Below are 15,195 nucleotides of genomic sequence, written 5' to 3' on the forward strand. Positions count from 1 at the left end.
GATTTCAGTAGCAACAGTGCGTGCGTAAAGTTCTGGTGTAATAATAGCACTGTCCTTTGGGCTTTCCCTGTTTATACAAATAAATTTCAGGATGCCTGGAATATCAACATTATTATTAACATTTAGTAAAACTCTGACTTTTTGATTTCTGTTAGGCTTGAACTATTATGGTAGTTTCAGGGGCATTATAGTGAGTGAAAGAAGACCGTCTTGAAAGGCTACATAACTTAGGTTTCCATTTATGTGACATTCTGGAAAAGGCAAAACCACAGAGACAAAGAACAGATTAGTAGTTGCCAGGTCTTAAAGGAGGAGAAGAGGGCTTCATTCAAAGGGGCTAGATGTGCTGGAACAGTGCCATGTCCTGATCATGGTGGGGCACTGCTGTGTTTAAACTTTAAAATAATGAAAGGATGTCTGCCTATAGCAAATAGCAGTAGTGCTCATTGGTAGTAAAAACCGGAAAACATTTCCTTTAAATCAGGAGCAAATTAAAGATTTCTACTCTTAAGATTTTGTTTTAAATTTATTCCAAAGGCAGAGTGACAGTGAGAGAGAGAGAGAGAGAGAGAGATTCAGATCTTCAGCTACTGGTTTACCCCCAAAATGACTGCAAGAGCCAGGGCCAGACTAGGCTGAACCCAAGAGCCACGGACTCCATCCAGGTCTCCAACGTGAGTGGCAGGGACACAAGTACTTGGGTCCTAAATTCCCAGGCACTTGAGCAGGGAGCTGGATTGGAAGGAGAGCAGTGTTGACTTGAATTGTCACTCCAGTAGGGGATGCCAGTGTCACAGGTGTCAACTTAACCATTCTACTTAAAGTCTTAGTAGTGTAATTAGAAAAAGAAATAATAGTTATAAAGAATCAAAAACATCTATTTAGATTTGCAAGTCATATGATTATTTACTTAAAGAATATACAGAAAATTTATTTATTTATGAAATAGAAGATTTGTATATTAAAATAATAGCATTTCTGTATACTAACAGGTAACAGAATTGGCATCAAAACTAAGATTCCAAAAAATCTAATAAAAAATTTTTTTATATTTAGAGTAAAACTATTAAGAAAGTAAATTTAACTTAAAAGATAGTTTTCATAGATTGAATGATTTAACATTTTGGATATTGATGCTTCCAAATTGATTTATACATTCCAATCAAAACCTCAATAGATTTTTAATGAAACTTGACAAGTTAATTCTAAAGTTACAGAAAAGCAAATCACCTAAAGTAGCCAAGACACAGAACAAGTGATTCAAGGGTGGGAGACATGTTCTTCCAGATAGCCACACCTATTACTTAACTTCTGCAGTTAAGGCAGTTTAATGTTGGCACAAGGATGAACAAATAAGGAATTGTATACCAGATTAATGACCCTAAACAAATTTGTGCTTAATTTGGAAACCTGATACGTCACAGCTTGATGTAACTTCTCATTGGTGACAGGATGGCCTATTCTGTAAATAGTGCTTGGTGAAAAATGCTATCTGCTTCTACATGTATCAAAGACACACTATATGAAAGTCAAGTTCAAAAATTTTAGGGAAAAATACAAGAGTATTTTTATGATCTCATTACAAGCAAAGAATTCTTAGCACAAAAATACAACTATATGGGGTTGATGTGGCATAGCGGGTAAGCTGCTGCCCTCGGCACCTGCATCCCATATGGGTACCGGTTCATGTCTCAGATGCTCCACATCCAATCCAGCTTGGAAAAGCAGCCCAAGATGGCCCATCTGTTGGGTCCTGCCATTCACTCACGTGGGAGATCCAGCTGAAGCTCTTAGCTCTTGGCTTCAGCTTAGCCAGACCCTGGTAGCCACAGTCATTTGGGGAGTACACCAGCAGATGGGAGATCTCTCTGTCTCTCCCTCTCTCTCCTTGTAACTCTTAATTTCAAATAAATAAATCTTTTTTAAAAAATATAGCTATAAAGTAACAGGGATGATTAAAGTGAAGAGCTTCTCTGTCAGTTGACTATATAGACCATCAAGAACAAAAGAAGCCACAAACTGGGAAAAGATGTTGAAACAGCAACAGATATAACTTCCGCAGGTTTGACATCCAGAATAAAGAGCAGGAAACTTTAATGGGAAAGGACACACACACACGAAATGTATATCACAAGACATGCAAATGAAAACTACAGTGAAATATCATGTTCAACTATCAGGCAGAAATTTAAGAAAGTAATAAAACCATATGTTGGTGATTGGTAGCAGTGAGGATTCACATTAACTACTGATGGGAATATAAATAAATACAACACTTTGGAAGAGGAGTTGATATCACTTTGTAAAGTTAAGTGTATGGGTGCCTGCCCTGTGACACTGCAGTAACACTCCTGTGATACACACACTAAGAAAACTCACCATGTGCACCAGTGACTCCAGGCATCCACATGGATATCGCAAGGCCCAGTGTGCACAGCTCAAAAGAAGAAACAAGATGAAAAGAAAACTGAAAAGGGAGTCAGAGTTGGGATTGTGTCTTTTGACCCTTATTCCAGAATCGATGGCGTGTTTTTGGTCAGGGACCCCTGAATGCCATGCCAAAGCCAGGTTTTATTGATAATGGCCTTCGTTCTATGTTTTATTTTTTTACTACCTTTTCTTACAGTATTTTGCAGGAAGGAAAGGTCTGCTACAGCCAAAATTAGTCATGAGTTTTGGCTTATTTTATGTGGTATAATTTTTGTTTTGTAATTTAGAAGGATATTCTGTAAGTTTAATTTTGTTCTTTTTATAGACACTGTTGATTCCATTACCCCTGACAAAGTACGAGGGTTGAGGGACATGCTGAACAGCAGTGCCATGGACATAATGTATTACACCAGCCCGCTTTATAGAGATGAAGTAAGTGCCGTGATGATCTTGTGTCCTTAGTAGTGCAGCTGATCATTTTCAAACTAAGCATTAGGACTTTTAATAAAATTTTTAACTTGTAAAGTTAATTTGTCAAATTCTATCAAGCACCTTTGACACATTTTCATTTGTATAAGCTAATAAAATGACTTAGATCTGACAAAGGCAATAACTGGTAGTATTTATTTCAATTGATTGATGCAGATTTATGGGATAGTGTGATAATTATATATATATATATATATATGCAATCATTGTATAATGATCAAATCAGGGTATCTAGCATTTCTACTTCCTTAAACATGGTTGCTTCTTTGTGTTAGGAACCTTAAGACTCCTCTCTTCTAGCTCTTTTATTATTGTTTTAAGATTTATTTATTATTTGAAATGCAGAGTTACAGAGGGGAGAGACAGACTTATCTTCCACCTGTTGTTTCACTTCCCACATGGTCGCAATGGCCAGAGCTGGGCAAGGCCAAAGCCAGAAGCTCAAAAGTGTATCAGCGTCTCCCATGTGGGTGGCAGGGGCCCAAGCGGTTGAGCCATCCTCCACTGCTTTCCCAGGAGCGTTTGCAATGAGCTATATTAGAAGTGGAGCAGCCAGGACTTGAGCTGTTGCTCATATTGGAATGCTGGCATTGCAGGCAATAGTTTAACCTGCTATACCACAACTTCTAGCTCTTTTTAAAAATATGTAATAAATGTTAGTCATTATCATCACCATACCTTATTATAGAGTTTATTCTTAGGATTGCTTCTTTTTTACAACTGAATAATATTCCACCGTGTACAGTTATTACATTTTATTCATCAGTCAGTGGACACCTCAGTTGTTCCATACTTTGAGTATTGTAAGTAGTACAGGGTGTGCAGGAATCGCTTTGATAAGCTGGTTTTATTTTATTTGGGTATTTACCCAGTAGTGCAATAACAGGAACATCAGACAGTTCTAGTCTTAGTTTTCTGAGGGACTGCCATGCTGTTGTCCAGAATGGCTGAGTAACTGCATTCTCACCAGTAATGGTAATAGTTCCCCTGTCTCTGCGTCCTCACCAGCATTTGTTGTTTTTCCTTTTCAATTATAGCCTTTGATTTGAAGAAGGGAAACAGGGAAAAACTGGTTCTGTTCTACACCCTGGTTCTATAAATTGAGTGGACAAGAAAAGTGAAGTAGCACTGGATGTAGAGGAACGGTGCACCTGCGTGGGTTTGTGTTAGCCTCTAAGTGGAGGACAGCCTGAGATCAGGAATATGAAGGGAGCAGAAGCCAGGCCCTGGCACATCCACATGGAGGAAGTAGCTACCGGGTTCACGCTGGTCACAGAATCTGGGGAGGCATGAAATAGCCACCTGTGCTGGAGGTGAGCACCAGCCTCAGTGCCTTCTTCCCTTGCCTTCTAAGAGCAGCTACAGAGAGAGCCTGATTCTAACCAGCAAGGACAGCCTGCTTGGTGAAGTGGAATACTTCCCAGTTCTGTACACTGTACAGTGGGCATTGTAGATATGTCCTAAAGGCTAGAAAACTCAACCGCAATACTGCCAGTAAGCCAGGGAGGGAGAAAACTGGGACGAGGATGGCTGGCAGCAGATCCATGTGCAGAGAAAGAGAGGGGCGCGTACTTTTAATCCCTTTCTCCATGAACTGTTGGAAGTACCGTCATACCTACACCCATACCTCTGAGAGGATATCCTGATACGTTCTAGGCTAACTTGTGCTGAGCCATGTCCCTAAGAGTAATAGGAAGGGCTTTTTTGAAAGTGACATTAATAGCAAGACAAACTACCAAGAGCAGAGTTTCAGGTCAGAGCTCCGACCATTGGCTAACAATGACTGAGGAAGCCATCGCTTTCTGCTTTGCTCTCGGATCTGCAGAGATAATTATCCTCAGAATGGAACTGTGTGAAACAAGTATGCAGTAGGCAGAGGACCGATGGCTGGCTAAAGGAGATGGAAAGAGAACAGCCGGTGCTTTCGGTTCGTCTTTTGACCTAGATGATTTTACAGAAGTCATGCATGTGACTGAGATTCATCAGTGATCTTTAGCGGTGTTTCCCAAACATTACTGAGCTATCACTTTGAGTGCTTGTCAGAAATACAGGCAAAAAAGAACCCGAGGAAGGCAGGGGGTGCTGGGTTATCATTGTGAGAGCACATTTCTAAAATGTGCATTGAAGTGCATTTGCCGCTAAATCAGTAGTTACCAAAGTACCCTCTGCGGGCCAGCAGCATCCTCCTCTCCTGGGAACGTAGAGAAATGCACATCCCAGGCCCCACCTCAGAAGTTCTGGGGCCCAGCAGTCTGCTTCATGTGCCCCGAAGGGGGTTCTGCTGTGTGTGCTTTAAGTTGGAGAAGCCTCACCCTAGAGCATCGGATTTTTTTTTCATGTGCTGAGGGAAATAGTTGAACAGGTGAAGTGTAACCTTGACTTCCCTCCCAGAAGGAGAGGAGGCTTCTCGTCCTTCCTCATGCTACATCTCGTCTTATCCTCCTCTTTTCCTGGATGACTCTTTCCTCAGCCGTGGACTTGAACTAGACCCCGGTGTTACTGCATAGAGCCCTGAGGTGTCCACAGAAAGAACATCACCCCATAATCTGTGTTCTGCTGACTAACCCAGCCCAGTCACAAAGTGCTCAAACTGCTTTCAGGTTGTCAACAGGCAAAGAATGCTCAATACAAGTTAATGGAGGCTAGTTGTTGTCAAGTTACCAAAATTGAAAGTGGAAGCAACAGAGAAGGCAATACTTGCCTGACAGAGTAGCTCTGGCATGTTAAAAAGTACCAAACTGAGGGGCCAGTGTCATGGTGCATCAGGTTAAGCCACCTCCTGTGACACCGGCATCCCATGTGGGCGCTGGTTTGAGTCCCGGCTGTTCCTCTTCCAATCCAGCTCCCTGCTAATGCACCTGGGAAAGCAGCAGAGGATGGGCCAAGTCTGTGAGCCCCTGCCACCCATGTGGGAGACCCGGAGGAAGCTCCTGACCCAGCCCCAGCCACTGTAGTCATTTGAGGACTGAATCAGCAGATGGAGCATCCTATCTCTGTCTCTTTTACTCTGCCTTTCAAATAAATAAAATACATCTGTTAAAAAAAAAAAAAAAAAGATGAAAAAATAAGTACCAAAATGAGAAATGGAGTATCAAGCAGGAAATTTATAAATAGAGTAAGCAAAGTAGGAAAAGAGACAGGATTTCCTTAAAAACTGAGGGCCCACTATGGACTTGGACAACAGGAGAACTTTGTGGCATATTTTAGAAGTATTTCTCAAGGCTTGATGTTAAAGAAGGCAGTTTTACAGAGAAAAGTTACTAATACAAGTCACATTATCAACCTCTGAACTTAAAAGAATCCCTGCTTTACAGCCATGGAAATCAACTTATTCATACCTTTGTCACTAACTTAATGGCAATTTTGAAATGTCAAACAGATCAATATTGGCTTTTTCTTCCATTATGCAATGGCATTACATTACTCTATCTAAATGCATAATAATATATAACAGTACACATATTATCATGAATTCATAATATTTTTCTAAAATTTACTATGACTGAAAGCCGTTGTGTACAAATATTTAGAATTGTATATGAGTAAGTTGTAATGAAGAAATTTCCAGGGATCTTTGGAAATCTTACTGGAATCTGAATATAAATTTTTTAATCTGTGAAATTGCTAACTCATTTACATGGTTTAAGGATATGGTATATCTATGTGGGTATACCAACCTATATTTTTTAGTGATATGAACTAGAATATATATATGTATATATGTATATATGTATATATATATATATACACATATATATACCTTACTTCATTTGAACAAGGTTTTAAAACATCTCAGTTTATCATGGTATAAAGTAGATATATTTGATAAACAATAAACATTTTTCTTTCTTAATATATCTGAGTATAGAAATAAAGTTACAGCACTCAGGATAACTCTAATATGATAATATTTTCTCATTTCAAACAGCTAGTTAAAGGCCTTCAGCAAGAGCTGAATCGATTATATTCCCTTTTCTGTTCTCGGAATCCAGACTTTGAAGAAAAAGGGGGTAAAGTCTCAATAGTGTCACATTCCTTGGGCTGTGTAATCACTTACGATATAATGACTGGCTGGAATCCAGTTCGGCTTTATGAACAGTTGCTGCAGAAGGAAGAAGAGCTGCCTGATGAGCGATGGATGAGCTATGAAGAGAGAAATCTTCTTGATGAACTGTACATAACAAAACGACGGTAAAATATCCTGACCTTCTCCAAGAGTTTAAAGTGTTTGGAATTGAATGACTGGAACTCTGAGGAGATGAAAACCTTAAAGCTTTTCATGCTAAAAAGCACATTGGTTAGGATAGGAAGATTAGTAAATTACATGCCCAATCAAGCTAGAGATTTAATTTTCATGCTAATTATGTGAGTTTTCCTAAAACATAAAATAAATCGCTTTGTTATCCTTTTTTTCCTTTACCTTTTCTTCACAATTTGTTAGGAATGAAATCTAACTCTTATTCCAAACTGAGTCACTACATAGAATCCTTATTGAAAATGCTTGCCAGTTTGTAATCGTTTTTACTTTACTGATCTTTAGATGTGGTTCTCTTCTTTATTACTTTTATTCTTCTGAAAATAATTTTAAAACTCTTTGTTTTTCTTAACACATAGTTTTAACATATTTTAAATATGTATGTTCACAAATATAAACATAGATTTTAATAATAGTTTTTATAATTATTTGATAATTTTTTACCCTCCTAATCCATCTTTTAATTCTTTGCTACATTCCCATCTTCATCTGTAGTTGTAACATGCCCTATCTTTGTCCTTTAATGACATAAATTAATCTCAGTTCTGATAGAACACTGAAAAAAATCATTATTTTTGATAGTATAACTGTGTTATATAAAAACAGCCAAAGTAATTGACTAAATATTAGGAAGTCTTGGTTTTGTTTTAGTCTTGTAGAAGTTATATAGGGACTTCATTTACAATCTTAAGTAACCATAGGCTAGATAAATAAATATAGTATCAAGATAATTGACAGTTTTAAAGGAAAAATGTCATGTTTGGTAAGCTGTAGAGCAGCACATGTAAGTCCAGTAAAACTTTGTTTTTAAGAGCAGCTCTTTAATATTTATATATCTATTTATTTATTTGATAGGCAGAGTTACAGGGGTGGGGGGCAAAGGACGAGGGAGAGAGAGAGATCTTCCATCTGCTCATTGACTCCCCAAAAGGCTGTAATGGCCAAAGTTGGGCCAATCTGAAGCCAGGAACAGGAGCTTCCTCTGGGTCTCCCACGTGGGTGCAGGGGCCCAAGCACTTGGGCTATCTTCCTCTGCTTTCCCAGGCCATGGCAGACAGCTAGATCGGAAGAGGAACAGCCGGGATGCAAGCTGGCACCCATATGGAATGCTGGTGCTGCAAGCAATGGATTTACTCACTATGTCCCAGTAAAACTTTTTTTTAGAAACACTCTTAGAAAGTGAATGGTAGCATTAAAAAAATTATTTCCATTGTTTATTAGATGTAAGTAGACATGGAACGTGGTAAGGAGAAATATGTGAAATAACCCAAATGTCCATCAACAGAGAAGGGTTAAACTGGTTCCTTGTATGATGGATGGTTACACAGTTGTTATAAAAGTCAAAATTGATCAGGAAACAATAAAATGATTCATTTTTAATAGATTTATTTATTTATTTGAAAGTTAGAATTATACAGAGAGAGAAGGAGAGGCAGAGAGAGAGGTCTTCCATCCGCTGGTTCACTCCCCAGTAGGCCACAACAGCCAGAGCTGTGCTGATCCAAAGCCAGGAGCTAGGAGCCTCCTCCGGGTCTCCTATGTGGGTTCAGGGGCCCAAGGACTTGGGCCATCCTCCACTGTTTTCCCAGGCCACGCAGAGAGCAGGATCAGAAGTGGTGCAGCCGGGACTCGACCTGGCACGGCACTGCAGGCAGCAGCTTCACCTGCTACACCACAGCGCCTGCCCCAATGATTCATTATTAAATATGGAAAAGAGAAAAACATTTTTAAGAAGAAAAGAAAGCAGACAAGACTGTATTAAGCATTTGTTGTGTTTGTATATATGTTTAAGGTATATGCTTCACGTTTTACTAAGGGATTTTTTTTTCTTTTAAAGAAGCTGTTTACAGAGAAGTAGGCATTTAGTTAATAAGCCTGTGCTCCACCTCCCAGTGCCTGAGATCCACTCCTATCCCCGGCTCCGGACTCCAGCTTCCTGCTAACACAGACCCTATGAGGCAGTAGTGATGGCTCAAGTGATTTGATTCCTGCTGCAAGAATTTTCCCGACCCACGTAGGAGACCTCAAGTTCCCAGCTCCCAGCTTTCAGAATTAATCCAGCGAATGGGAGCTCTCTTTGCTTCTCAAATAAATGATTTTTTTTTTTTTTAGTAAAAGCTGTTAACAGCAGAATTTGTGAGGGGTGCAGATGATTTTTAAAATTGCTTTATAAGTTTTTACAGACATCCTGTGGAATGGCGGGTACATTTGATTAATACTGCCGGTAGGGAGTGAGAGGGATTCATAATGGGTCATCATGTGCTTTTTTTATACTTTAGTAAATGTCTAATTTGTGGAACTATAAGTAAGTGTGTATATACAAACTACAAAGGTGTGTGTATATAAATGTATAAAGATGTGTGTATGTAATCTCCTACCACTTCCTAGGCTGAGGGAAATAGAAGAACGGCTACATGGACTGAAGGCATCATCTGTATCACAAACACCTGCCTTAAGATTTAAGGTAAGGAAGGAGGGATCAGCTTTCTGTTATTTATCTGTTTTTTTAAATATCATTTGAAGCATGTCTTTAGAATTCAATGAAAGTTTAATTATTGTTCTTTCAAATGAATATTGATTATATATATTGTGTGTTAGGCATGGCTGGTTTCTAGGTTTTTCAAGGGAAAAAAAAAATGGACAGGACAGTTGCCCAGCCCTGGGGATATTAATGCACAGACTGCTGATGCCACTAACAGCATGCAGAGTGGCGTCTTCACAGAAGAGGGAGACTGTAATTTTGTCTGTACAGGTTTACAAAGGAAGGACATTCATACCTGGTCTTAGTCAATTAGATGCCATTGAGTGACAGAAAGGAGAAATCCTTTTCCATGTCAAAGAACAGCATAAACACAGGTCTGAAGGGACAGTAACTTCATGGGGCCTCCGAAAGCACCAAGGAAGAAAAACAGAGACAGATATTTAGTGCTGGGAGTTAACAAACCCTAGTGATCAAGTGTTTTGTCAGTGCTGAGAAAAAAGAAGTTGAAGAATATCAGTGATGATCTCAGGGCTGGAGAGCTGCCATTTCAATCCATGGAAAGTGTGTGGCAGAGCCCAGGAGGTGGACAGGGCTAGTCTTGAGCAGGATGAGCAAAGCCATTCGGCTGAAATACGCAGGAATTGGGGCAGGGGGGCTGAGGGAGAGCGGGAATAGTTGGAAATGGGTGATGGGAAGCCTGTCAGGGGTTTTAGTGCCAGCTGGACCAGCTGGCAGCAGAGCTGGAGTTCAGGAAGCCATAGGAGGGCAGCGCGGTGTCCGCGTCTGGAAAGGACCAGCCAGGGGACTTCTCAGCAGGAAGTGGGGGAAGCCCCAGGTTCCCTGCGCTCACTTCCTTTTGAGTGCATGTTCCTGTCTAGTCTACTTTATTACACCTTCTTGAAATGTGTTTGTTTCATCATAAGAATTTACCACAGATTTTAAGATGCCGAATGGAGTATAGTTCTTGGCATCCTCTCTACCATCATTATTATGTATAATCGATGCTAAATTTATAGAATTGATATGGTAGAAAAAAAAGTTTTATTTTCTGTTATGGATTTGCTACTGGAGACTTGAATGTTATACACTAAGTATATTAAGGGTCTTGAAATTCAGTATCTCATTACTAGAACTTACACAATATGAGTAGGTAGCCTTCTGATGCATAGTCATATAATCTAACAGGTGGGTTAATTGTCATTTAATTGTTCAGAAAAAAACATAAACATCTGAAATTTAGAAAGGAATACCTGATGGAACTGTTAAATTAAAGCTTAGGAATGCAGGGTTTAATACCTAGGAATCCAAGGTTCTAAAGGGAGTGGAAGTCTTCGTGCTTGTTGACCAGGAGATGGATTTACTGCCAGACTGCAGGTGTTAGTGGTGGGCATTAGCCTAGCCATTAAGATGCCCACATCTGGTACTGAAGTGGCTGAACTCAGGTCCACACTGTGCTCCCAGTTCCAGCTCATGCACACCCTGAGAGGCAGCCGCTGACAGCTCAACTTCTTGGGTGCCTGCCACCTATGTGGGAGACCCAGATTGAGTTCCAGGCTCCTGGCTTCGGCCTGGCCCTGCCCTGGCTGTTTTCATTATTTAGAGAATGGTCCAACAGAAGGAAAATTTATGTATGTCTCTCTCTTTCCCTCTCCTCTTCTCCCTTTGTTTCTCTCTCTCAAAAAAAAAAAAAAAAAAAAAAAAAAAAGTATATTGACAAACATTGGTATGGAGAATAGGGGAATAGGAAACTTTTACTCTGATCATGAGGCTTTGCCAGCAACTTGTTATGTAACATGAACCAAATCATTTAATGTTTCTGAATTCACCTGTTTATTTACACATCTGAATGACAGGGTTAAACTAGATGTCTCAAGCTCTGTTTCACCTTTAAAATAGTTAGATATAAATATCACTAAAGCAGGCATCACTCTTACTGGACAACTATTAAGTCCTTTGTGGTTTTTTTCTGTCAAGCTGTAATCTCATCATGGATAAAGTTGTTTATTTCAAGAATAAAAGAATTTAGCAAATATTAACAAAGTGCCTGATCAGTACATAAAGCATTTTACTAGGAGTGTGTGTGTGTGTGTGTGTGCGCGCACTTTAATGAAGCAGAAAGAATTTGCATAACTTTCCCCCATTTCTAACCTTTCTGCTTTCCTCAGTGTTTTCATCATAATTTAATAGTCTTCAGCCATCAAGCATGTTGAAGTCACACGATCCTTTAAAAATGTGCTTTTCTCAAACCTTTAACATAGAGGTACTATTTCAAAATACATTTTTTTTTTTGAGAAAAAAGAAACTTTCTAGAGTTTGGTGGGACAGTGGTAAAAGTCTATAAAATTGGATGCGAGGATGGTGTTAGAATACAGTCCAAGTAACAGGTGATGAGGTGAAGTGTCAGACTCTGTTAAACAGTGACTTTCTGATGTCGGGGGTAAAAGAGAAGGGTGAGTTTGGATCCCACTCACCAGAACGGGACAAGTGAGGCAGGATGGATCTAGACGAGAAAGTTGTTAAATTCTGTGCACAGTCTGTTGGCCGCCCTATTTTCTCTGGAGCCCTCTCCTCCCTCAGCTTCTATGACAGCACGTTATCCAGGTTCTTTTTCTCTCTTCATGCTCCCTCTCATAGCCCTGCCTCCTCCACTTGCTGATTAAGCGCAGCCATTCCTCCGGGTTTTATATGAAGCCCTCCTGTCATTCCATACACCTGTTAGGCAAGCTTACTCATTCTTTTGGTTCTGTGTGTCACTTCCATGATGACAACACATACATTTGGATGATGACATTTCTAATTCTGTCTCATACCCTAAATTTTCCCCTACATGTTACAGATACTTCAATCTTATGAACAAAACAGGATTTACATAGAGTTTCTTTTTTTTTATTTTTATCTTTATTTTTATTTTTTTGACAGGCAGGAGTGGACAGTGAGAGAGAGAGACAGAGAGAGAAAGGTCTTCCTTTGCCGTTGGTTCACCCTCCAATGGCCGCCGCAGCCGGCGCGCTGCAACCAGCACACCGCGCCGATCCGATGGCAGGAGCCAGGTACTTCTCCTGGTCTCCCATGGGGTGCAGGGCCCAAGGACTTGGGCCATCCTCCACTGCACTCCCGGGCCACAGCAGAGAGCTGGCCTGGAAGAGGGGCAACCGGGACAGAATCCGGTGCCCCGACCGGGACTAGAACCCGGTGTGCCGGCGCTGCAAGGCGGAGGATTAGCCTAGTGAGCCGCGGCACCGGCCCTACATAGTTTCTTATGACAGCTAATGGACCAGTCAGCCAGACCCAAATCTTGTGAATTGTCTCTTGATTCATTTAAGTGTAACTTTCTTATTCAAAACCTTAAGATTCTGAATATCACTATTCCTAGCTGCATTTTCCCCACACCCAGGTTTTCCGCCATCTCAGACTCTTTCTGTTGTCAGAAACCTGCCTTAGTCTTTCCTGTGTGTACATCAGTGTACACGGTGCAGTCAGCCTGGAATGCTCTCCTTCCCAGCCCGCGGCCCCAGCCTCAGCTGTGGAAATGCTTTTCGTCTTTTCTGGATGAATGCAGGTGCTGTCCCCTCTAGAACCGCCTCAGAGCCGGAACGGATTATTCCTTCCGTCACTGTCTTTCCCTTTGTTGTGCACTTGCTTTATTCTGTCTGCCCCACAGGGTGGTAAACTGCATGGATGCTCTCCCTTAGTGTCCCTGCTGGCCCGCACTGTCCATCACAGCAGCTAGGCTGTCACTTCACACGGAAGAATGGTTATATAAATCTTTGATTAGTGTTCAGGATCCCTTAGGCAAGGAAATGACTTCCTTCTCCCTTCTTTCTCTTTTCATTTTCAACTTTCATTAAATGTGAAGATACTCATGTTCTCCTGGAACTTAGTCTTTTATCTCTAAAACAATTCACAGTAGGCATATAGTTACCAAGTGATTCAGATAACATCTTGACAAAGCTCATTTAAAAAAGACAAACACACTTGGAGTTGATGTTTATATTTTATAATCTAATAAGTTATGGCCAAATCCCATTGAAAAATAACAACCCAGGTAGGTATTGGCATAGCAATTCAGACGCCGCTTGGGATGCCCACACGCCCCCTATCAAAGTGCCTGGTTCAAAGCCCAGTTACTGTGCTTCCAATCCAGTTTCCTGCTAATGCGCAGCCAGGGAAGTAGCAGGTGATGGCTCAAGGGCTGGGAGTCCCAGACTGAATCTCAGCCTCCTGGCTTTGGCCTGGCCTAGCCCTGGCTGCTGCAGGCATTCAGACAAAGAACCAGTACAAGGAAGATCTTTTGTCTCTGTCTCTGCCTTTCAAATAAATAACTGGTATTTTAAGGTTATTTGAAGTAATTCTGTTTAAAAATTTAAAAAAATAACACTTAACCATTTTTAACTTCATCATTTTAGGTTGAGAATTTCTTCTGCATGGGATCCCCACTAGCAGTTTTTTTGGCATTGCGTGGCATCCGCCCAGGAAACACTGGAAGTCAAGACCATATTCTGCCTAGAGAGATTTGTAACCGGTTACTAAATATCTTTCATCCTACAGATCCAGTGGTGAGTTGCAATGGAGACTTTATTTCCCTCAATCAGTTGTTCCTAAAGGAATATATGAGAAACCTTGCAAGGTACCATGAAAAGAGTTTTTATCTGATTATGTCTGTGAAGTTTGTATATTTAAAACACTCACAAAATAAAATACCGTGGGCCAGCATTGTGGTATGGCAGATTAAGCTGCCACCTGTGACACCTGCTTCTCAAATCAAAATGCTGGTTCAAACCCATGCTGCTCTGCTTCTGATCCAGCTCCTTGCTAATACACCTGGGAGGCAGCAGATGGTGGTTCAAGTACTTGAGTTTCTGCCACCCACATGGGAGACCCAGATGAATTCCTGACTCCTGACTTAGCCCCTGGCTGTTACAGCCATTTTGGGGGTAAACCAGCAGATTGAAGATATCTGTGTCTGTCTGTCTCTTTCCTCTGTCTGGTACTCTGCCTTTCAAAATAAGTAAAATAAGTCTTTTTTAAAAAACAAAATACGTTGGGAGAAAATCTATGTTATACTTGTAATATAAGAACATAATATAAAATATTATTTCTAGACAATTAATACAACACAGAGAGTAGTCTACTGGGCTTCTTAACCAATTGTCCATTAACCTAGCAGCATAGATCTTTAAAATCCTGCTTTTAGTACTTTTCTCTAAAGCATACTGCAGTAATGAAATGTGTTTGTAAAAACCTCTTAAAGTGAAAATATTCAAATGCTAAATATTAAACATGAAAAGGTAAAGCATTTATTTTAGCACAGTAGAATTGTTTAAAAAAAAAGTTTGGCTTGTTTCCATTCTCTATTAGGCTTGTGCTGCAAGGATTGCTTTATTTAATTTTTTGCGTAAGCACTCCAGGGATCTTGCATCCAGGTGAACAGTGTAATGCTAAGAAAGATTTTTAGACAAGAAAAATGCTTCCTTAAATCCTTTTGGGAACAAAGTGAGGTATGACAGATATTAATACAAGCTATGTTAGACAGCATTCG

At 40.2% G+C, this 15,195-nt stretch overlaps 1 protein-coding gene across 9 annotated transcripts in view; it reads left to right on the top strand.

Annotated features, from left to right (window-relative positions):
• The window catches only part of DDHD1 (DDHD domain containing 1), an 84,398-nt gene that overhangs the window by 55,517 nt on the left and 13,686 nt on the right, over window positions 1-15,195 (top strand). For all 9 annotated transcript variants that reach the window (XM_051822194.3, XM_051822195.3, XM_051822196.3 and 6 more), the window contains 4 exons: window positions 2,756-2,862; window positions 6,848-7,110; window positions 9,563-9,638; window positions 14,063-14,212. In XM_051822194.3, coding sequence (XP_051678154.3) covers window positions 2,756-2,862; window positions 6,848-7,110; window positions 9,563-9,638; window positions 14,063-14,212 — 596 coding nt within the window. The remainder of the gene's footprint in view (window positions 1-2,755; window positions 2,863-6,847; window positions 7,111-9,562; window positions 9,639-14,062; window positions 14,213-15,195) is intronic.

Source organism: Oryctolagus cuniculus, chromosome 12 (genome assembly GCF_051225735.1).
Source record: "Oryctolagus cuniculus isolate XC-2025 breed Fujian yellow rabbit chromosome 12, ASM5122573v1, whole genome shotgun sequence".
NCBI lineage: Eukaryota > Metazoa > Chordata > Mammalia > Lagomorpha > Leporidae > Oryctolagus > Oryctolagus cuniculus.